Here is a 25802-nt window from a genome sequence, read left to right as displayed (position 1 = left end):
GCGTCCACTGGTTCCTTCCGGGTTGGCTGATGCTGTGGACAAGGTGGCGCCCCCGCGGCCAGCAGCGGCCGGGGGCTCGAGCGGTGAGTCTCCAACTGCACCACACTCGGGGAATTTACTGGGGTGTTTGCGATCATTGTTAGAATCATGGTCGGGGGACGGGGGGTCACCGACGCAGTTTGAGAAGGTGTGGGCCGCGGATGGCGGTCGGGAGGCGGGGTCGAAGGCCGCAGCGGCCGCAGCGCTGAAAGGGGGTGAGGCTAACACGAAACCGGGTCAGTGACTGACTGGTGGGGAAGGAGATCTTGTCGATCTCTGCGGGGAGGTGACGGATGCGGCGCGGCAGAATGTTCATGTGTCTTTTGCAGGGCCGCTGGGGTGCCACTTAAAGGTGGAGATTAAGGATAAGATATGGAGAGGGGAGTTTGTGGAAATATTTTCCCTGCTTCCTCTGGAGGAGTTTTTGGATTTGAAAGAGGAGGATAAGAAGGATGCTAAAAAGGAGGAGGAGGAAAAGAGGCGGAGGTATCGGAAGATACCCAAGTCCTTTGGGAACTGGTTAAGAGCCTTTTGTATTTTGGCGAGCGTGATCGGGGAGAAATACCCTGATCGCTGTTCGCAACTGTTTTGTTATTTAGACGGGATTGGGGACGCGTATCGAACCTACGGGGGTTTGGCGTGGTGGAAGTATGACGAACAATTTCGTCAACGCTTAGCGGCTAATCCGTCCATGCGGTGGGACCAGATGGACCTGCCTTTGTGGATGAGGCTGATGATGGCACAGAAGAGTGCCCCCTTTCTCGGAACAGCCGGCGCGGGCTCGGGTACCGCGTCGGCGGGACAGAAGAAGGGGTTTTGCTGGCTCTACAATGAGAGCCAGTGCAAGTGGGGAGCGTCCTGCAGATTCAAACATGAGTGCTCCGGTTGCGGGGGCAATCATGGAGTTTCCAGGTGCTTTAGGAAGGGTAAGCCGAGCGTTGGAGGGGGAGTCGCCGGTGCATCCGCTGCTGCGTCTGCAGCGGGGGGCGTCACCGGTGAAGGTAGGCGCGATGCTGCCTTGGTTAAGAATGTACGATAACCAGGAGGTGGCGAGGTTTTTGCTGCTCGGTTTTACAGAAGGTTTCAGGATTCCGTTTCAGGATAGGGCTTCGGGAACGTTGTGTAAAAACTTGCGGTCTGTGGGGGAACATCCAGGGGTAGCTCGAGATAAGTTATGTAAGGAAGTACAATTGGGGAGAATGGCGGGGCCATTCCCTTACCCGCCGTTGGTTGGTTTGCGAGTGTCTCCACTCGGGGTAGTCCCCAAGAAGGAGGTGGGTAAATTCCGTTTGATACATCATTTATCGTACCCACACGGGGCTTCGGTTAATGATGATATCGATGAGGCCCTGTGTTCTGTTTCCTACACGTCATTCGACAGGGCTGTTGAGTTGGTTAGGAAAGCAGGTCAGGGGGCACTGATGGCGAAGTTGGATGTGGAGGCAGCTTTTCGGCTGCTTCCCATACACCCGGATTGTCATCACTTACTGGGGTGCTATTTCGAGGGGGGGTATTTTGTGGATTTGTGTTTGCCTATGGGTTGCGCCATATCGTGCGCTTACTTCGAAAAGTTTAGCACCTTTTTGGAGTGGGTCGTGCGGCGGGAATCGGCTGGGGGTGCAATAGTGCACTACCTCGACGATTTTCTGTGCGTTGGCCCGCCTCACACGGAACGCTGTAGTCAGGTGTTACAGACCTTTCAGTGGGTGGCGCAAACATTTGGGGTGCCGTTGGCTGAGGACAAGACGGTAGGGCCCACCACGTGCCTAAGCTTTCTGGGGTTGGAGATCGACTCGGTGAGGAGAGAGTGTAGGTTGCCAAGGGACAAGCTACACGCCCTTCAGCAGCTGGTGGTCACGGTTGAGAAGGCAAGGAAGGTGACCTTGCGTGAGCTTCAATCGTTGATAGGTAGTTTGAACTTTGCGTGTCGGGTCATTCCGATGGGGAGGGTGTTCTGCAGGCGGTTGGCACGGGCGACGAGTGGTGTTAAAAAGCCGTCGCATTATGTCAGAGTTTCGGTGGACATGAAGGAGGATTTAAAGGTTTGGGCTAGGTTTTTGAGTGAGTTTAATGGGAGAGTGTTCTTTCGGGATCCGGTGGGATCCTCCGCGGATGTGGGTTTATTTACGGACGCATCGGGTAGCGTCGGGTTCGGGGCGTACCTGGCTGGAAAGTGGTGCGCGGAGGAGTGGCCGGAGGCGTGGAAGGCGAGCCCTTTAATTAGGAACTTAGCCTTTTTGGAATTTTTCCCAGTTGTGGTGGCGGTGTCGTTATGGGGGGCGGAGTTAGCCAATAAAAGGGTAGTGTTCAATTCGGATAACATGGCGGTGGTTCAGGCTATTAATGGTTTATCTGCTTCCTCCTGGCCAGTGGTACAGCTGTTGCGGCAATTGGTCCTTTTGTGCATGTCGTGTAATATTGTGTTTCGTGCTCGGCATATTCCGGGACTCGACAATGTTGTTGCTGACGCGCTGTCTCGCTTGCAGTGGGAGCGCTTTCGGGAGGCGGCACCGGAGGCGGAGGAGGACGGCCTGGCCTGTCCTGCGGAGATGTGGGAGCTCGGGACGTCCTGCTTGGGGAATACGTAAAGAAGTCTCTGGCGCCTGGGACATGGTTTTCCTATGTTAAGGTTTGGCAGGTTTGGGAGGATACTATGCAGGAGATTGGGGCAGGGAGCTCTGAGGATGCTCGGCTGGATGTACTGTTATGGATACTGTGCAGGTTGTTCGCTAAGCAGGCGTCGCCGTCAATGGTGGATAGGCACTTGTCGGCTTTGGCGTTTATGTTTAAATTTAATGGATGGGCGGATGTCACGAAACATTTTATAGTGAGGCAGGCAGTTCGGGGTTTTAGGAAAGGTAAAAAGACGAAAGATACGAGACGACCAGTCTCGTTTGCAGTGTTGCAAGGGTTGTTGGGCATACTGCCGGAGATCTGTTTTTCCGGGTTCGAGGTGACGTTGTTTACGGTGGCTTTTTCGTGGGCCTTTTTTGGGGCATTCCGGATTGGGGAGTTGCTTAGTGCCAACAAGAAAGGGGTTGGCGGACTTAGGCTGGAGGATGTGACGGTTGGTGGGGACAGGGTGATGATCCGGCTGGTTCGATCGAAGACGGATGTCTTCGGGAAAGGTTTCACGGTAACGTTATTTGAATTGCCGGGGTCAGGGTTGTGTCCGGTGGCAAGCGGGCGGGGGTTTTTAGTACTCCGCCCAGTAAGGAGAGGATGTTTCTTCATTCATGCCGACGGTACGGCGTTGTCTCGGTTCCAATTTGTGCGGGTTTTCCGTTTGGGATTACAGAGATTGGGTCTGGAGCCCATGCAGTTTGGTACACATTCATTCCGCATTGGTGCAGCGACCGAAGCGGCTCGCTTGGGCTTAGGGGATGAGCGGATAAAAAGGATTGGGAGATGGGAATCGCTTCGTTTTCGCTCTTATGTACGGCCAGATAGGCTGGTTTGAGTTGGGGGTTGACAGTGGATGTGTTTTGGGGGGTATGTGCTGCTTCATCACTGTTATGTTTCCTTTTAGGTTGGACGGTGTGGATAATCGGCCATTCGTATATTCACTGGGCACGGAGGAGGGCCGCAGTTAGAAGAGACGGAACGCAGCTGGGCTTTCCTGTGGACCGGGTGGCACTATTCTGGTTTGGTTATCGGGGGTTTGATTGGCAGCACATGTGTACGGCACTGTTTCGTAAGGTAGCAGAAGGGGCCTTACCGGATGTGGTGGTAGTTCACGGGGGTGGGAACGATTTGGGCTTGATTCCCCAGCGTGATCTGGTTCAATGGATGAAGCGGGATGTGGATAAATTGAGGGGGCTTATCCCTGGCGTGAAAGTGGTATGGTCGGAGATGGTACCTCGTTTATGCTGGAGATACGCCAGGGATGTGAAGGCTGTTTCTCGATGCCGTGGTAAGGTGAACAAGACCATGTCGACGTTCATTCGTAGGCTAGGAGGAGTGGTGGTACGGCATCGGGAATTGGAAGAGCGGTTACCTGGTTATTTTCGGGCAGACGGAGTGCATTTGTCAGATGTGGGCTATGACCTTTTTAATCTAGGTTTGCAAGATGGGATAGCACAAGCCCTGTTTCTGTGTGGTGGGGGTCGCACATGTCCTTAAGGGGTCAAGGCAAGTGCTGTGGCGGAAAAGGTCTTGGTTAAACTGGAAGTTTGGTGGGTTAAGAAATTGGTAGGCCAAGGTCTAGGCGAAAGTAGGCCGGAAGTTAAAAGTTTGGAGGTAGGTTCGAGCCCATCGGTGGCTACGAACCAAGGGGTGTAGGGGTGTCTGGGTACACCCCTGCAGTTGGACAAATGGAGGTGGGGCCTCTTGGTAGGCCGTTGAGTTACATGTAAATATTATTGGTTATGTTAATGTTTATTTTGGTAGGGTCATTGTCGGGGGTATGATACAGGAAAGAGCGTAACGAAAGGAGTACTGTTGACAATGACCCTAAATTGTTAATTATATATATATTCATATTAATTAATAAAGCTGTGGACGTTATACTCCAACAGAAAACTTGGTGTCTGTGTGTTATTAAGGTATAGTTGGCACATGCCGAATAACGACTGTGCAATAATGTCATGAAACCACGGAGCAACGCAGGGAGAAGTGGGCCTTGACAGAGCCAGGAGTAGGCAGGTGAAGTTTAGGTCAAGGGGTTGTCCTAAGGTTTGTGCTAGGGGGCGTGGTTTAGAAGGGATGTTAAATAGCGGCCATTTTAGGGTAAGTCCATTCTAATTTGAGCCTTTCTTACCTGTAAATTGTCCCTCCCACCCACCCTATGTTTTGGAAGTTGTTCCCGTTTGGTCACAGCGGCGGGAAAAGGTCTTGGTTAAACTGGAAGTTTGGTGGATTAAGAAATTGGTAGGCCAAGGTCTAGGCGAAAGTAGGCCGGAAGTTAAAAGTTTGGAGGTAGGTTCGAGCCCATCGGTGGCTACGAACCAAGGGGTGTAGGGGTGTCTGGGTACACCCCTGCAGTTGGACAAATGGAGGTGGGGCCTCTTGGTAGGCCGTTGAGTTACATGTAAATATTATTGGTTATGTTAATGTTTATTTTGGTAGGGTCATTGTCGGGGGTATGATACAGGAAAGAGCGTAACGAAAGGAGTACTGTTGACAATGACCCTAAATTGTTAATTATATATATATTCATATTAATTAATAAAGCTGTGGACGTTATACTCCAACAGAAAACTTGGTGTCTGTGTGTTATTAAGGTATAGTTGGCACATGCCGAATAACGACTGTGCAATAATGTCATGCCAGGCAAGCTGCCCACGGCAATTGTATAGACTGACAGTGTCTGAGTGTTGGCAGGAGAAGCTGCTGATAATCTTGGATTTTTTCCCTATCAGTTGGTATTATTTGTTCCTAACGAAATCCAATATCCTGTTCACCTTCTGTTTCAATCTTCACTCCAAGGAACTGCTGTGCGAACATTCAGAGTGCTCGTGCTCCACATCGTGCAGTCTTTTACCCAAGTCTGTACGTTTAGTTAAACAGGCCAGACTAAACTCATCAAGAGTTTGCTATCTCAAAAAATTAAAAGGGCTTGAAATATTGTGTAATTCTCTCCATCATATCAGCATTTTATGACAATGTCCAGTAATTTCCATTAATGTGTCAGCCGAATTTAAAGTACCATTACACGTATTGTGATGGAGTTCATGTACATCCATTTAGTCTGCTAACTAGCTGCTTGCAGGACCCTGGAATGCTTCTGACCCAGTCGCCAAAGCTTGACTAGGGTCTCTCTGGAACTCTTCCACCCGACCAGGCTGCAGCTGCCTTCTTCCAGGCAGGTATCGTCCCCTCCGCCTTTGTCTCTTTAGGTAATTTACCAGACATGTATCCACACCCTGTACAGTGATTGCTCTTGTCTTTATAAAGACACTTGTGGCTCTCACGTCTAGCTCTCCTATTGCTCCCCAGCTACAGGTACCGTGCAACCAGCCAACAGGAATGACAACTTTGTTACTGGGATCCCTGAGCAATTCCAAACTGGACACACAGTTCCAAAAGGAGCTAACATACAAAACTTTATTTTTTTCTTGGAACTAGCTCATTTGCTCCTTACATTAAACTTATAGTGAGATCTCAATAAAAAACAAATAATCAAATTATATCAGAAAACACACAGTGACTTATAATAACATAATGACTTATATATAAAAAAGTGGGGAAGACAATAATTAACACAAAATATCTCTCCTGCCTGCAAAATTAGCAATATGGAAATCTACCTGAATATGCAAATTAACAAGTCTTGCTATACAGGTAGTGCATATAGCTGTTGCTACCAACAGAGGGGGCTATACAGGTCCCATTGCTAAATACACCTAGTTGGTAAAAAGCGTCATCAGGACAGGAGAGAACACAAATGAGTTAACAAACAAATGCATTATACACACCTTGTACCTATAATGGGTGCAGGGTGAATTAGACATCGGAATAGTCCAGGGTCCTACATAAAGTGTCCTCACGAAACCCCAGGTGATGTTGACTACTGTCACACCTATATTGTAACTGTTACCTCTGTGATTCTTATAATTTCACTGGAACTATCAATCACAAATGAAACCGTGTCCAAGGGCACAATGAGAAAATGCAGTGTGAGTGCACATTGTTTTCACAAGTTTACGCTGGCTCTTTGGATCTTGTGGAACAAACTTTGTATTTGAGAAGATATTTCTTCTTTTAGATACATTTACAATAGGTGAGCTGCCTCCTGGCGTATTGTCAGCACTTCTGATAGGGACTTGCAAACCCGAACGAAACATTGGAAGTTCCCACCTCCCCCATCAAATAAATAGCAATCACCTGCAGGAAACAGTTGTGAGAGACTAGTGCTTGGGTGGCAAGAGTCACAGACATCTGTATCTTTGCATTTTTACAGAATTGGACCTCTATATCATTAGCTTTGTGCTCCAGTTTTGTACATATGTATTGCTTTATGTATACTTTAACTATATTTGTTGATATGCTCCCCACATTTGTTAAGCACTTTTGACAGAGCTTACAGGCACAGTACAATTTGAAATCTGTTTCTATATTTATTATTATATTATTAACCTTTTTTATTATTAGTATTATTTATTTTATTATTGCATTTATGTTCTTCTAGTACTGCTGTGATTCGACTCCAACTTCCTTTAGCTTTATATATATATTTATTATATTATTTTTTATTAATTTATTATGCCATATTATATCTTTTTGATACCTAGTTAGGCTATATGCAAAGCTCGCTTGGTAGATTTCAGCATAAATACCTTTAAGCATACAGAAGACTGACATTTTATGCAGATCAGAGATACAAATATTTTTTTTTGAAATGCCCTCTAGGTCATCTTGCATAATATAATACTTAACTGTTATTGAGATCTAGGTTCAAATTCATATAACAAAAGAACGCATAGATTGTGAATTGCCAGCGGACAGCTTCAAAAGAGCTCAGCTCTACGCGTTTCACGCCTGAGGTTGACTTCTTACAAGTTAGGCTCAACTGTTCATTAGGAAGTGCCACCTCAGGTATGAAATGCGTTGAGCTAAGCTCTTTTGATACTGGCTGCCGAAACTTCACAATCTATGTGAACTCCTCTGCTGTGAATTTTAACCTGCCTCGTAATATAAGTTAAGCATTATACTGAGAAGACCAACATCAGTCATTTTCTGTACGTTTCGCTCAGCTGAAACAAAGGACAATGAAAATGCATTCAATATGCAAATCTTTCCAACGTTTTCATTTTATTTCACCCTCATTTGATAACCATATCTTATTCTACAGTCCTGCATCAGTTGGAAAGCTGAAGGGGGGAAAAAAGCACAAAACAAAGTCAATTAAAAATCTATAAAGTGGTTATGGTGCTTGATGAAGTGTTTATATTAGAGTTGATAAACTGCTTTAACAAATTCTTTGACGTGCAGAGTGACCCATTACGTAACACTGCCTATTAAAAGGATATGTGAAACGTTGCTAGGACACGTTGTCTTTTTGTAAGCTTGGCTTAGCTAACAGGCAGTATATTAAACTACATTTACATTATGGGACATACTCACTAAACAGTTGTTTGAATAGGACCCATTTGTAAAATGTAGGTTAAATTCTGCTTATTAGAACTAAAAATAAATTTTCCAGTGAGTTTTTTTCCAGTTCTGCTGTTTAACCCCTTAAGGACACATGACATGTCTGACACGTCATGATTCCATTTTATTCCAGAAGTTTGGTCCTTAAGGGGTTAAGGTACATTTATCGGGTCATTCCAGATCGCTGTTTAGTGGATACATCCCTGAATGTCATTATAACAAGCTGTAAAGGAGATAAACTGCATTGAAGCAGAAATAATAAAATAATCATATATATCAAGTTTCCTATACGAGTTTCTTGTTCCTCTGGGTATGTAAATTCTATTTCCTACACAGTAAACGGAACAGTCACAGATAAAGTTACAATGTGTCCTCTCCACTACATCAGTGTTACTGGAGAAATACCACATTGCATCGAGTCCCCCTCACCCACCTAACACCATGGACAGGTTCCCGCATTGGTTAAATACTGTAATAGTCCCATTAAAAAAATTAAATTGGGAAAGAATACATGAACTTTTAGAAAAACACTTCCTCGTTATGTTGAAAGGTAATGGGTATTCTAAAATTTGCAGTATCCATATCAATTCATCCAGGTTTAGCTATCCCCCTAGCACACACACAGTCTATCATTGTCAACCAGCCTTTGACGGGCTTGTACGGGTTATTCGGAAATTAAAACATCCCCATTATAACAGCAGCTGCTACGGGGCTGGATTACACGTGGAATGAAAGCCCTGAATTTTCTCAAACCTCTTGTAAACACCCCAAGTGTCCCTATTTTGAGGGACTGTCCCTATTTTAAGACCACATCCCTCTGTCCCTCTTTTTTTCTCCTAATGTCCACTTTTCTAGAAGTTCCATATTGTTGGTGTGCCTGAGCTCCACGCAATAATACTCACAGTGATGTGTCTTTCAATTAGAAGAAATGTGTTTAGAATTCAGTCTGCGTAAATAAGATACAATGTTCTTGTTATAAAATACATTTTAGTTGTATAAATTGGTATTAGTAAGTCATCTAAAATTTCTCCACCCCACCTCCCCCACTCACATCCTAAATAAAAGCGTACCTCTTTGTCCATTAGAAATATTGAGAGGTATGAATCAGTTTCACAAATAAACAAAGTACTGCACCCATAGAATTATTCCACCATAGTCATTGCTATAAGCTGTACATACTGTGATTGTTATAGAGCTTTAAAAATGTAAAGAACTATTCTACCTAAAAAGGCAATCTGTTTATAATTGTTCTTTTTTGTGTGTTTTTTTATTCTTTCAGGAGAGAAGTGTCGAAGTTTTATTACACTCACACCACCCGCTGATAGAGGTAAAAATCTATTTATCTTTATCTTATTGAGTAATATAGTTAATGGAATATATGTAACACGTAATTAATTGTAATTGCAGTCTGTGCTTTAGAGAAGTAATGCATAGTTAGTACCCTGACCTACCCCCTCCTCTATAGCTTTATTTCACCAGTAAAGGCATAACCTTATGCGGTCAAATTGATACTTGGTGATGTCCACCTTTAATCTGGGTATTTCTGATGACAGATATAGTAGAAGATGTTACATAGAAACAGCTGTTTAGGACATGTTGATATGACAGTGATTGCCAACAGCTGACAGCCCAACGCATTTTGTATATATCACTGACCTCCAGTATCTCCTGAAAACATGGAGTGGAGACAGGTGGGCCAAATTGACAAGGAACCTCTGTCAGCTTAGAATTTGTAATCCGGTGTTTTGCGCAACATCTTCATCATAGAGGGTTGAGCTTTGATTGTCACAGAATCCTCCATTTTTGTTGGACCATTTTAAAACAGTCATACAGATAGAACGCGCACATACACTCCTAGCATCACAACCACTACAATCAATTGTTGTTTTGAAGTAGGAAAGTACAGTCAGAAACACAAGGTTGTTTTGGAGGTTTGGAAATTCATTTGTTGACTTGTGGAGCTTGTTTGGTTCGTAGATGGTAAATATGTTGCTGTGTGCAATAAACCGGAGATCCAACTTCTCACAAAGTCCCTGTTGGTCATTACCAAAGTCCAGAATAAAACACACCATCTAGCCGCTTGTGCTGACAATCAGGACGCTCCCCGAGGACATATTTTAATTTATTAGAGTAATAACCAGTTCCAACCGCTCCAGAGGTTAACTTACAAAGCTAACCATTTCCAACATCTTCTGTGTTTAATTCCAACGGAAGAACTTTGAGCACTTGAGGTTAATTTTTAACTGGAGAACAAAGAGGTCTTGAGGTACAACAAATTGTTAATTTCCCTTAATTCACATGGCAGTTAGAGTTAATATTAAATTGTTTATATCATGTTGCAAAGTGTGAATATTCTTATCTGTTTTTTCCCAAACCTTACTTGTAGGACATTTTATTTGTAGATAGGACATCTGAAGCTTGTTCTCCTTAAATGATTAATTCTTTTATTATTGCGCTTGGAGAAAGACAGTTTACGTTCTCCAAACCTCCAACTAAGATACCATGGAGGGATGAATCAATTTCATGAGAGATGTTTGTTTAATAAAGAGGATTATGGAAGCATAGTTTAGCTTCTTGGCATATCAGCTCAGTACCCTGGTACCGATTTACTCATGACAACAGCCCTCGGCCTTCATCTTATCATTTTAAGAATAATTTCAGCAAAATTATCTATCTTTCTTTTTTTTTTTGTTAAGAAACAGAACATTTACAGTAAAATTCTTAGAAATTTTTTATTTTGACAGTCTTTATTGAATAGATAACTGATGCCCAGAAATGATTTGTCATCTAAATGCTCAATAACATTTATTACTTATGAGCTTGCAATCGAGTATATTGAGAAAGTAAGTGATTAAAGGTTGCAACTATGTCCTGGTTCCTTCCTGACCCTATTTAAATGCATGAATCTAACGTCTTGTTTGTAAAAGATTCCATGCAATAACCTCTTGAATTAGCTGTTATACAAGGAGCAGTGTATGTGCTTAAACCAGACAAATAAAATAGTGTTGCACTTACTATTAATTAAAGTGCATCATAACCAATGTTAACACGCATTAAAGGGACACTATGGTCACTGAAACAACTTTAGCTCTATGAAGTAGTTTTGGTGTATAGATCATGCCTCTGAAGTCTCACTGCTCAATTCTCTGTCATTTAGGAGTTAAATCACTATTTTCCTGTTCATGCCACCCTAGCCACACCTCTCCTGTCTGTGACTGACACAGCATGCGTGGAAATAAAATGGTTTCATTTTCAATCAGATGTATCTTGCTTTTAAAGTTTTTCTCTCCCGCTATGAAAATGTATGTTTAATTGCATACAGGAGACTACTGCAAGGTCTAACAAGCTATTAACAGAGCAGGATATAGAAAAAAAATCTAAATTAAGCAGAATGTGCAATAAAGGACTTTTAAACATTAGATAACTCTTTACAGGAAGTTTTTAGGAAGGATGTGCAAGTCACATGCAGGGAGGTGTGACTAGGGCAACGTAAACAAAAGTGATTTAACTCCAAAATGGCAGAGACGTGAGCAGTGAGACTGCAGGGACATGATCTACACACCAAGATGTTTTGTTAAGATCATTTTGTTTTGGTGAACATGGTGCCTAATCAAGTGCATACACAAGTTGAACAAAATATTCAATACTTATCTATAATTGTTTCACAAATCTTCATATCACCTATTCCCTGGTTCTGGGTAAGTATTGCTTGCAGGAAGAGGAGTATGCATCCCACACAAATCTGTCACTTTAAGGTTAATTATCTGCAGCATGCGAACAGAAAAGAGAACCAAGGGGTCTACAATGGTGTTTTACCTTCAATGTTTTATTCCACAAATAAAGATTAAAAAGGATTGCATTAAAATATGTGAGTTCACAATAAATGAAGCTAACAATACTCACTTGCAAATATACACACGAAACATCAAGTTCCAATTGCCCCCGCTCTTTCTGATCTCCCCACTTCGTAGCACTATTTGTAGGTTTTTGAGCAGAGCAATCCCATCGTTTTCTGACAAGAGAGTTACAATGTCCCCTTTATAATCAGGGATGCATTTAAGAAGCGTATACTGCATTGCTTTAATGGGTACGTAAAACAAAATCCACCCTTAAAGCTTCACTTACATTTGTGTTTCCACTAGTATACACCACATAGTGAAACAGCAGAACAAAGCGGAATGGAGGGGGTAATCAAAACTAGTGAAATAGATTATATATGTTAATTTAATATTCAACTCCCTGTGCGGCCGGCCCGGCCAGACACGGCCCAAAATTCGAACTACCTTACGACAGCAAAAGGCTATCCGCCCCGACACAGGGTAGAGCCAGCAGCCACACGTACCGTCTATCCCTACAGTTGTAGACCCATTCCCCCATACTTCGTGACCGTAATACTCGATTTTTTATACAAGTATTGGCCATTAAATTCAACTAAGGAACATGTGGGACACGGACACTCCTTTGAGAGTACACACACTACTACATCACTGGACACTGTACATCCATTACTGACCGGACAGTGACACAAGACATCTTCGGCCACACCGCCACCCCGACATACACCTGTGTAGACCACATTACTGGGGGCCCCAGGACCGTGGCTGCCCTAGCCTGATAGGGAACGGTACGGTCCTGTTATCCACCCAGCTACACAGGACACCCTCGAGTGGAGGAGTTAACTTTAATTCTTATTGATAACGTAACACTGAGCACTCACAACAGGGGCCTCCTGGGACGGGCTACACTGGGTGTGGGCCGAGCCGCCCCCAACTCGTGGGACCTATAACTTACGAAGGTTCTACCTTTCATCTTCTTTAACTGCACTTACAACCTTCTTCTTTTTTCTCTTCCACCCTCCCATCCCCCCCCCCCCCCCCCCTCACACCGACAGGCAGCGCGCGCGAAGGCCACTGGACCCAGAACACCTAAACACGACCGCGGAGTCACCAGCGACCTCGCCCGCACTATCCCAATGGCGTACACAGCAGCGCCTCTACATGTCCTTACGCAAAACTGCCGAGGCCTTAACTCACCTGAGAAGCGCGCACACCTCCTACGAGAACTTCATCGCAAACGGATCTCGGTAGCAATGCTACAAGAAACACATCTCAAATCCTCGGACACCCATAGACTGAAAGACAGAGTCTACCCAATTAACTATCACAGCACTCATCCCGAAGCCCGCAAGGTGGGAGTTGCGATACTGCTGGCCGCTAATCTGGCCTTCACTCTGCTGGACCGACAGACAGACCCCAACGGTAGGTTTCTCTTCATCAAAGGCACGATTAAGGGGAAGACATACACCTTTGCCTCTATCTATGCGCCAAACGCAAAACAGGCGATGTTCCTATGCAAAACATTCCGCCAACTGGCAGCATTCACGGAAGGCACCCTCATCATAGGGGGGGACTTTAACGCTCCACTGGATCCGTTGCTGGACTCCTCGACGGGACACAGCTGTATCCCACAATCCGCGATTAGGGCCATCAAGAAGACCATGCGAGACTCGAGATTGGTGGACGCGTGGCGGACCATTCATCCAACAACCCGTGATTTCACGCACTACTCCGCCATACACAGAAGATACTCTCGCATTGATTATATTCTGATCCAACAAGAAGGCCTCCAACACATACAGTCGGCAACAATCGCACCCACACCGTGGTCAGACCACAGTGCAGTGGCCGTGAAGCTTGACTCCCCGCTGTTCAGGCCTGCCAAGATGGAGTGGAGACTAAATGAGTCGCTCCTCTCGGATCCGGGTGTGCTGGCTGACCTGACCGAACACCTCACTAATTACTTCAGGGAAAACGACACGGAAGAGGTATCAAAAGTGACGCTATGGGAGGCACATAAGAGTGTACTTCGAGGTCACCTCATTAGAATTGCTTCCCGCAAGAAGAGGGAATCGCAGCGACGTATGTTGGAGCTCACCGACCAAATCTCCCGCTTGGAAACACAGCACAAACGATCACAACTTGAAGAACACTATCGCCCACTTTTGGATGCCCGCCGACAACTGGCAGACCTGGTTGCCAGCAAACACCATAGGGCGACACAACGATCCAAGGCCTTCTTCTACATCCATGCGAATAAAGGAGGGAGACTCCTGGCCCGCATGATCCGGCCCCAACAAGCAAGGGCACAGGTTCACGAACTCCGGAAGACCGATGGCTCACTTACTCAATTCCCTGAAGCAATTGCCACTGAATTCTGTAACTACTACAGACAACTATACAATTCCACACCGACACTCCCCGATGCCCACGGAGCGAACCTACAAGACGCAACATGGCGTTACCTACAAGGTTTCCAACCCGACGCTCTAACACCAGAAGAAGCAGAACTACTGGAGGTCCCGATCACCACGGAAGAGGTACAGGCAGCGATTAAGACAGCAAAAAGAGGGAAAGCTCCGGGACCAGACGGACTCTCGGCGGGATATTACAAATCATTCAGGGACATTCTTGCGCCGCATCTAATGTCAGCCCTCAATCGACTTCAACAGGGTGACACACTACGCCAGGAGACGTTGGCAGCCACCATCACGGTAATTCCTAAACCAGGCAAAAACCCCGAAAACTGCAGCAGCTACCGGCCGATCTCGCTTCTTAACGTGGATGTGAAACTCTTCACTAAGATCATTGCTACCAGATTACAACGGTATGTGCCACGCTTGATACACCCGGACCAAACGGGCTTCGTTCCGGGACGGGAAGCCAGAGATTGCACGCTCCGGGCGTTCTCTGTTCAGGCATTAGCCCTTAGAGAAAATTCAGGCCTACTAATGCTCTCCACAGATGCCGAAAAGGCTTTTGATCGGGTAAACTGGAGCTTCATGATGGCGACGCTACGAAAAGTGGGACTAGGAAGAGGGATGATGGCTTGGATAGAGGCGCTATATACGGACCCCTGCGCTAAAGTACGAGTGAATGGCGCCCTCACGGACGCCTTCACCATCCACAACGGCACGCGTCAGGGTTGCCCATTATCACCACTCTTGTTTGCCATCTCGCTGGAACCATTCTTGGATAGGGTGAGACTTACCCCGGAGATCAGGGGGTTTCGGCATGGGACCCAGGAACATAAGGTAGCTGCATACGCAGACGACATGCTCTTCTTCGTGAGCGACCCGACTGATTCCCTGCCGGCATTGATGCGAGAATTCGATACGTATGGCCGGTTATCGGGACTGAAACTTAATCTAACTAAATGCGAAATATTAGATGTCTCGACCCCGATGGACGTAGGAGAGCAAATTCAACGTGAATACCCCTTTCATTGGTGTCGGGACCAGATGCGATACCTGGGAATCTGGATACCCAGGAACCCGAAAGAAATTTATGCCACGAATTACATCCCCCTTTTGCGCACAATCCTCAACGATCTCAAAAGCTGGAACTACGACCACATCTCCTGGCAGGGACGTATATCGGTAATAAAGATGAACGTCCTCCCGCGGCTCCTTTACTACTTTCACACCATCCCCTGGCACATCCCGACGGGATTTTTTGCATCTCTTAAGTCAGCGGTGATACAATACATCTGGAAGGGAGAAAGGGCACGGCTCAGCTTTGACAAGTTATGCCTACCCAAAAATTGGGGAGGCCTGGCTTTGCCAGATATCCGCAAATACTATCATGCCACGGTACTACAGCGGATTAGGGATTGGCAGGTGGCATCTGACACCAAACTGTGGGTGGCACTGAATAGAGAGGGCAGTAACAAAGCCCTCCACAGACTCACGTGGCATAATTCGGTGGACGCAACGTCAATGCTAGGTGCTGAATCACCCGTCGCTCAAACACTGAAGACATGGTCCCACCTGAGACGTAACCAACACATCTCCCCGCAGCCGAGCCCCCTGATACCGATCACCTTCAACTCTGATATAGGAGGAGGACTTCCCCGCTCTTCCTGGCCAATTGTAGGAAATGATGACTTTGTCCCGATATCCGAAGTCCTCAGTAACGCGGGTATACAGAACCTTCGAGACTGGAGTGGGATACCACATCCAACACTCATGCATAGATTCCATTATGCGCAACTACGACATTTCTACTATAACCTTCCCAACAGGGTAGCAATACATAGAGAACAAACGTGGTTTGAACATCTCTGCACGACTGACTCAGATGCCGATGGCAGAGTCTCAGTCATATATCAACGGCTAATAACGGGAGAACGCTCCAGGAACACGGCGTTCAAAAGAAGATGGGAAGAGCTGACGGATAGGACGTTCACCGACACACAATGGGAACAGATATTGATTCTACAGCACAAGAGCTCCATCAGCACCAATTACCAGGAGGTCAACTTCAAACTGCTTTCCCACTGGTACAAGACCCCCTCCTTGCTACATAGAATATTCCCGGGATCCTCAGACGCATGTTGGAGATGCGAATCCCACACAGGCACAATAAGACACATTTGGTGGGACTGCGCACGGATTAAGCCGTTTTGGGAGGATATACAACGAGAGATGAAGACCATACTGGGAGACCTACCTGACCTCACCATAGAAATGGCCCTACTCCATCACACCGAGGGCTCAATTGCCCAATACAAGAGGTCGATAGTCCGACACCTACTAAATGCGGCTAAAGCATCCGTTCCCGCTAAATGGAAGCAGACACAACCACCGACTGTGACGGACTGGCTTCAGAGAGTAGAAGACATCCACACGGCTGAGGCGCGATATGCAGAATTGCTCGGAAGGAGTACCAAACATGTAGAGGCCTGGACCCCGTGGTATGTATACCTCTCACGACCAGGAGCAGTGAGACCATGAAAACTCACCATTTCATACGGTCTTGGAGAGACCGAGCGTGCGCTGATGTCTGGTGCCATATCTAAACCCAACCCCTCCCCCCCCTCCTCACCCACCCCCCCCCCCCCTCTTCTTCTCCTTCCAACAATATACGAGGTTTCTCACTCATCCCCACGCGACCCATCTCTGGGACTCAGTGGTAGCGGCTCGGACTGCCCCAGGGGGGCCGGAACGGGGGTACCTGACTGTGAGGATGCGTGAGCTATAGGAGAACTTTGTAGTAGACACCGGAGAGGCACTCCAGTGCCATCACCCCCCAAAACATTAAATAAACAACTAACAACGGATTACAGGGATGACTGGGACACTAAACGAACTGAACAACGACTCCATAGTATGACTCAATAGACCGACGAGGGGAAGGGAACATAACATACGCCCTGCGACACTCCAAGGCACCCCATCAGGCGTCTGACTGACGGACCTACGAAGGGGACAGACTCACCTAAACCACTCCTGTAACATAAGTAGCCACTGGAGGTTCTCCCCCAGGAGACCCTAGACTAGGACGAAGACTTGAGGGTTACACCCTTAGTGGTGCACTGAATGTGCTTGACAATCACACCCTCAATTGCTACACAATGCACTTAGCTCATCGATAAATACTCACATGTCCTCGACACTGCTCCCACGCAGGATTACGAAGAGGCCCTCAGTCATGTATGTCGCATCTCGTTATGACTACAAATATGAACACTACCTTCCCTCCCGACTATTAGACTTAAAACCGGGCCACCTGAAGGTGCCACGGAATAGAGGCCCTAAGTTATCCCATTATTTAGCCTTCATTGAGAGGTTTTTGATGTTACTGGAATGGCATTAGCTTTTAACGATGCATCTAACTATATTTGTTCACTTGTCACTTTGCTAGAGTTGCCTACGCTTTACTGGCTAATGAACAACCATATGACGCTTGTTGCATACCAGATGATCAGAAGATAAAAATGCTTACTTTTGATGTTAAATTTCGAACTGACTTGCTGTATATACACTGTTGTGGTGTATGATTGTTTGTTTCTGTACTCACCTGTTCGTAATAATAAAGAATTTACAAAAAAAAAAATTTAATATTCAAGTGATTATTTAAAAAAGCTTAAGCACCATATTATTCATAGATATAGAGGCTTGATACCTCTTCTCCATTTTCTAAAGGCTAATTGTAGCCGTATATATATGTATTTTTATCCTTTTATTTATTTGTGTGTGTTTTATTTATTATTTTCTAGATATAGTACTATTTGAGTTTTTTGAGTGTGATGTATCTTGTTTCCTTTTGTCCTATTAGACTTTTTTAAATAATCAATTAAATATTAAGTTTTATGATATATAATCTCTTTCACTAGTTTTGGTTACCTCCTCCATTCCTCTTTGTTCTCCTGTTTATCCGCACCGGGGGTTATCCCCCGATAAGGGGGGGCTGTAACGCTCTGGCTCCACTCTTCTTCCATTTCCTCTTTTTATCTTCCTAACACATAGTGAAACGTATTTATTTACCAGTGCTCCATTCTATCCCTATGCATCTATGTATTAATACCTTAAAAGGCATACACTTCTACCTCCTCACACACTCTCCAGCAACTTTTGTAGGTCAAACTTCGAGGCTGCTATCCAGCAGCCCTAGGAGTCATCTCAATACACGGATTACCCTATTTATTATTTTCAGTTTCTGTAACACCTGCTGTGTTTTGTGTTTGGGGTACCATAAAACGTCTAATACCTTTTATTCCTTCAATATTTCTGTAAATAATCCAAGAATAAATAAATAAAGTAAAACGGTGTAAATTTGCATAATTGACTTTTCAATATTCCTGAACAGCAATTTATATATGAAATTGCTCTTTTTAAAATGTGATTTATATATGCTAGGTAGGCATCTTATCCTATATGGCTTCATCCTTTACATACTCCCTTCCTGCATGCCTAGAGTTGGCAGTAATGCATAAATAAATGTGTGTAAAAATGAAATTCACTTTGCTTTAAAGATGAAAATTTATATATGTTGCAAAATATTTATCTTCTAGATGTTTTATTTTTTTTATCCAGGGAACTGTATTTATTGTATATAATAGTAAAGTCACATACTGACATTCTTTAACAATCCCCTTTTAGTTTTGGAATCTACATGTACATTACAAAGTGAGGATTCCGAAAGAAATGCATATCATATTATTATTATTATTATGATGATGATATTTATATAGCACTAACAAATTCCGTAGTGCTGTACAATGGATGGACCAACAAACATGTATTTGTAACCAAACAAGTTTGACGCACAGAAACAGAGAGGTTGAGGGACCTGCTCAATGAGGGAGTGGGGTAAAGTGACACAAAAGGTTAGGGAAGTATTAGGGAAGCAGATTGGTAGAATAGTATTCAATGAAGGTTTAGTGTGGGTTTTTTGGAGCCATTAACAGTTTAATTGATATGCATTTGTGAAAAAGTGAGTTTTTAATGATTTTTTGAAGGAGTGGAGACTGGTTGAGCGTCTAACGGAGAAGGGAAGTGAGTTCCACAGGAACAGTGCAGGCCTGGAGAAGTCTTGGAGGCGAGCATCAGAGGTGGGAGTACGAACAGTGGATAGACATAGGTCTTCAGCAGAGATTAGGGGCCTGGATGGGACATATTTGTGTATTAAGGAGGATAGATAGGTGGGAGCGGCATTATGTAGAGATTTAAAAGCAAGAACCAGAATTTTATATTGAGCCCTATATCTTACTGGAAGCCAATGACAGAGGGGTGAGGCAGGGAGGTGCGGGCGGACAGAAGGATGAGCCTCGCCGTCGCATTCATTATAGACTGCAATGGGGCAAGTTGGGAGCACAAAAGACCACTGAGAAGCAGATTGCAGTAGTCAAGGCGAGAGAGGACAGTGGCATGTGGCCTTAGCCGCATGTGGCGTTAAGTAGGGGTGGATGTGCACAATGTTTTTGAGATGGAAGTGGCAGGATTTGGCGATCGACTGGACATGAGGGGTGAAGGAGAGGTCGAAGTCAAAGAGAACACCTAGGCAGTGAGCTTGCGTGGTGGAGCTGATGGTAGAACTATTAACGTGGAGGGAGACAGAGATGGGAGTAGCAACACTTGAGGGAGGAAAGACCTGAAGTTCTGTTTTGGACACGTTGAGTTTAAGGAAGTGGGCAGCCATTCAGTTAGAAATAGCAGAGAGGCAGTCAGAGACACTAGTCAAGAGAGGCGGGGAGAGATCGGGGGAGGACAGATAGATTTGTGTGTCATCCGCATAGAAGTGATATTGGAAGCCAAAGGAGCTGATGAGTTTACCAAGGGAGGCAGTATAGATCGAGAACAGTAGGGGACCAAGGACTGAACCTTGGGGGACACCAACAGAGAGAGGTTGGGATGAAGAGGCAGAGCCAGAGAAAGAAACACTAAAAGAGTGTGGTAGGAGCACCAGGAGAGAGCAATATCTCGTAGACCGAGATTAGAGGATGAGAAGAAGCTGTTGAGGATCAGTATCAAAAGCAGCGGAAAGGTAAATAAGAATTAGGATAGAGTAGTGACCATGAGATTTTGCAGCGAGTAGCTCATTTGATACTTTGGTCAGAGACGTTTCCACAGAGTGCTGAGCGTGGAAACCAGACTGAAGTTGGTCGAGCAGAGAATTGGACTAGAGGAAGTCTGTCAATCTCACATACACAAGTCTTTCAAGGATCTTGGACGCAAAAGGTACTAGCAAGATAGGGCAGTAGTTGGACAGGGAGTTAGGGTCTGTGACAAAATGGCTTTTGTCACTGGGTCTGCATGTGACAAACTGCCCTACCCCCTATCGCTTGGAGGAGCCGGATTGCTAGCCTCTTACCCTGGGATGCTGGCCCGTTAAGTCATGGGGTCTTAAGGCACTTGGGACAGAGCCCTCTGTCTCTGGATCACATCATTCGCCTTACTTGCTTGGATTGTACATGTCATGCCTTAATTCTGGTATCCTCTTACTTCCGGGTTCCACGGAGCTTAGCCACACCCCCTTATGACACGGTCTCCTTACTTAATGCGACCGCACCAGCTGATAGACGCTGGATTATTGAACTACGTACCGCACTCACGAACCGGCTACAAACTTCTCTGTGAAAGCCATCTGTTACCGGACCGGACTGGAAGACTACTCACGTCCCCTTCACCTCTCCTCATCCTTGACTAAAGCCTGAACTCTCTACACACATATCATTGGATATAACCGCCTCTGAGGAGAACTAGGGAACCTGTTTTCTCTTTACCGGAAGCTAAGTAACATTAAACCTCTGTGATAAGAGTTACATATCTAAAGCCTTTATTGCCTGTTACCAAAGTCTTATTATCAATCAACCCAGCTACAGCTATCTTCAACCTATCCACTATTCAAGTTAGCTGCACCTGTCTTGCTTCAGAACAAACTATTGTAATTGCTTATCACCTAACTTGTTAACTCAACAAACAGACTCTAAATGATTCAGAACCTGCTAATTGCAACCGTTTATTATTTAAAGCTACAGTGCCTGTAATTCTGGACTTAAACAACCGTTTATTATTTAAAGCTACAGTGCCTGTAATTCTGGACTTAAGCAACCGTTTATTATTTAAAGCTACAGTGCCTGTAATTCTGGACTTAAAGTCACAATATCTTATAATTGTTCTAATAAATATTCAAGCTCTAAGAAATCTGCAGTTGTGTTCCTTCATAACAAATGTTAAACGTGACAGAATAATCCAGCCCTTGTAATGGATCCAGCAGATTTCGATTCTACGATAACTACGCTGAATCAACGAGTCGATACACTAGCCCAAGGTGTGCAAGACCTGCAAGTTACTAATGAAAGAATTCTCACTTATGTCAGAGACTTACAAACTCATACTCCTCATACTGTTCTGCACTTAGCTAGCGATCCTGCTGTATGTAACCCTGAAAAGTTCTTTGGAGATCGTTCTAAATATAGGGAGTTCCTTAATTCTTGCAAATTATTAATTGCTTTAAAACCTAGATCTTATCCTACAGAAAGAACTAAAGTTTGTTCGGTTATCTCCTTTCTAAGAGGTGAACCTATGTCATGGGCCCATTCCTTTTTGGAAAACGATGACCCCATCTTAGACTCACTGGATGAATTTTTTGAAGCCATGTCTCTTCTCTATGAAGATCCTAACAAACAAGCTACAGCTGATTTAACAATCAGAACCCTACAGCAAAAACATAGACCCGTTGAAGATTACATTGCTGAATTTAAAAGATGGGCAGTAGAAACGCAATGGAATGACATCACATTGCGCAACCAGTTTCGAATTGGCTTATCTGAAGCTGTAAAAGATGAACTATCCAGAACAGAACTCCCTACTACTTTGAACGCTCTGATTCACCTATCAATCAGCATTGACAGAAGACTTAGAGAAAGAAAGGCCGAAAAAGCCCTCTCAAGTTCAAAAGAAAGAAAACCTTTCACTCCTTCAAAGACTCCTGAAAAACCATCCTTACCAAGCGAACCTATGGAAATAGGGGTAATAAGAAGTCCTCTCACTCCTGAAGAGAAGAACCGAAGACGTCTATTAAACCTCTGCATGTATTGTGCCTCTCAAGATCATTTGGTCTCTGATTGTCCTTTGTTGAAACGGACAAAGGGCGGTAGGCAAGTCTATGCCTCTGCTATCCTAAGTGCACTCCCCTCTACACCAACCACTCAATTCACTCCTATAATTCTCATACTACAGTGGGATAAGGAAAGAATTATGACTGAGGCCATCATCGATTCTGGTGCAAATGGGGTGTTCATCGATTCAACCTTTGTAACAAAGAATAAAATTCCTTGTGTTCGTAAAAGCACTTCTGTTCCTGTTAGAGTGATTGACGGCTCCCTTATCTCCTCGGGACCGATTCTTCATGAAACCATCCCTCTAAAAGTAACCACCAATCATATTCATACTGAATATCTAATATTTGATGTTATTCCATCACCCCTCTATCCCGTTATAATAGGGATCAACTGGTTAAGGAACCACAACCCTCAAATTTCTTGGTCGCCCTTCTCTCTCACCTTTAACTCCAATTATTGTAAGGAAACATGCTTACAACAAATTCCAATCTTTCAGATCTCCAAAGAACCAACTATACCTTCTTGTTATTCAGACTTTTCAGACGTATTCAGTAAAAAGGAAGCTGAAACGCTCCCACCTCATCGTTCCTACGATTGTCCTATAGACCTCATACCTGGTGCCCCCGTACCTTTCGGGCACATCTACCCTCTCTCTGAGTCTGAATTACAAATTCTCAAAGAATACCTGGATGAAAACCTACGGAAAGGGTTCATTAGACCCTCCAGTTCACCTGCTGCCTCAAGTATGTTTTTTGTGAGAAATAAGGACCAGACTATACGTCCCATCATTGATTACAGAGCTTTAAACAAAATAACAGTTAAAAATCGTTATCCTCTTCCCCTGATCAATGAACTGGTTGAACGATTAAAAACTGCTACCATCTACACTAAGCTTGACCTTCGCGGGGCATATAACCTCATCAGAATAAAGGCTAACGATGAATGGAAAACTGCTTTCCGAACAAGATATGGCCTCTACGAGTATCTGGTGATGCCTTTTGGCCTCTGCAACGCCCCTGCAACTTTTCAACATTTTATAAATGACATCTTTAGAGATCTATTGGACGTCTGTGTTATCATTTATTTAGATGACATTCTCATGTACTCCAACACTCCTGATGAACACAGAAAACATGTCAGATGGGTGTTATCCAGACTCAGAACTCACAAACTATTCGCTAAACCCGAAAAATGTATTTTTCACGTCAATGAAATAACCTTTTTAGGTTACGTTATTTCCCCTCATTCAATAAGCATGGATAATTCAAAAATCGATTGTATCATCAATTGGCCTGTTCCCTCTACAGTAAAAGAATTGCAGCGGTTTCTAGGGTTCGCCAACTTCTACAGAAAATTTATTAAAAACTACTCGGAGGTAGCTCACCCACTCAATCAACTTAACAGTAAAAAACATCCCTTCAATTGGAACGAGAAGGCTCAAACTGCCTTCGATGAATTAAAGAGAAAGTTTACAACAGCTCCTGTTCTTCAACTTCCAAACCCCTCATATCTTTATGTCCTTAAAACGGATGCTTCGGAAACTGCAATTGGAGCTGTCCTCTCTCAACATAAAACTCCTCAAGAACCTCTTCATCCAGTCGCCTTCTTCTCACGCTCATTATCTCCTGCCGAAAAGAATTATCCTATAGGGGAAAAAGAATTATTAAGTATCAAAGTAGCTTTAGAAACTTGGAGACACCTTCTTGAGGGTGCTCAAACCCCTTTAATTGTGTACACTGACCATAAAAACCTTGAATATCTTCACTCCAACAAGACTCTTTCTGCTCGACAAGTAAGATGGAATCTTTTTTTTTTCACGGTTCAATTTCCAAATCGTCTTTAGACCTGGGTCTAGGAACAAAAAGGCAGATGCCCTTTCCAGGATCCATAAAGACACTGAATTGGAACCTCCTCCGCATACAGTCGTTGGAATCTTATCTTCCCTTATTGACGACATTAAAGACCTCAGTGAAGATGCTCTTGAACTTCCTAAATCAGTTAAATTATCCAAGAAAGACGGTCTTCTATTTCAAGGACCGGATTTATGTACCTCCCTCTTTCAGAACTAAAATACTCGAATTTATTCATGATTCTCCTCTGGCAGGTCATCCAGGTATAAAAAAGACCCTTGAATTGTCTAAGAGATACTATTGGTGGCCTCGCCAAGACAAAACCATTGAATCTTATGTCAAATCTTGTTCTACCTGCCAAAGATCCAAACATGAACATCATCACCCATTCGGTCAATTATTGAATCTACCGATTCCTGAAAGGCCTTGGCAATCCATTTCTATGGACTTCTTGGTGGAACTACCCCCTTCTCAACATCATACCACCATTTTAGTGGTAGTGGACCGCTTCACGAAAATGTCTCATTATATTCCTTTAAAGAAGTTACCCTCATCCTCTGAACTCTCAAAAATATTCCTCGACAATATAGTGAAACTTCATGGACTGCCAGACGAAATCATTTCAGACCGAGGAACTCAGTTTACCTCCAAATTTTGGAACGCATTATGTGCTTCTCTTCATATCCAACGTAAACTGTCATCCGCATATCATCCTCAAACTGATGGACAAACTGAAAGAGTCAACCAATGCTTAGAGCAATATCTACGATGTTATTGTTCTCACTTACAAGATGATTGGATAACATGGTTACCCATGGCAGAATTTGCATACAACAACTCTTTTCATACCAGTAGCAAAATGACTCAATTTTTCTCCAATTATGGATTTCATCCCTCCTCATTTCCTGCTCAGACAGTTTCTTCATCTAACCCCTCCGTTTCGAATCAAATCTCTCACATGTCCTCTTTATTCAAGAAATTACATGAAAATCTGGAATTGGCGTCATCCAATCAAAAGAAGTTTTTTGATACAAAAAGACAACCTCCTCCCGCTTATGTAATTGGTGATCTTGTCTGGCTTTCCTCAAAAAACATCTCCACAACCCGTCCATCAAAGAAGTTAAGTTCCCTTTTTCTTGGTCCTTTTCCAATAATATCGATTATCAACCGTAATGTTGTTAAATTGAAGCTTCCACCTACTTTGAAACTCCATCCTGTTTTCCATGTGTCCTTGCTTAAACCTCATCATCCTGACCCTTTCCATAGAGATGTCACTTCTTCTCCTGATCCTGTATTAGTCCAGGGTGAAGAAGAATACGAAATTCAAAGAATTCTGGATTCAAGGATTCATCGTGGCTCTTTACAATACCTCATTAGATGGAAAGGATATGGAATTGATGAAGATACTTGGGAAAACTC

General features: G+C 44.2%; 1 protein-coding gene across 1 annotated transcript in view; it reads left to right on the top strand.

Annotated features, from left to right (window-relative positions):
* GSG1L2 (GSG1 like 2) overlaps positions 1-25802 on the top strand; it is an 81140-nt gene that overhangs the window by 28972 nt on the left and 26366 nt on the right. The window contains exon 2 of the mRNA XM_063456087.1: positions 9410-9457. Coding sequence (XP_063312157.1) covers positions 9410-9457 — 48 coding nt within the window. The remainder of the gene's footprint in view (positions 1-9409; positions 9458-25802) is intronic.

This window comes from Pelobates fuscus, chromosome 5, assembly GCF_036172605.1.
Source record: "Pelobates fuscus isolate aPelFus1 chromosome 5, aPelFus1.pri, whole genome shotgun sequence".
NCBI classification, from domain to species: domain Eukaryota; kingdom Metazoa; phylum Chordata; class Amphibia; order Anura; family Pelobatidae; genus Pelobates; species Pelobates fuscus.
The sequence above is the reverse complement of the archived record's forward strand: the minus strand, read 5'-3'. Positions and strand labels throughout refer to the sequence as shown.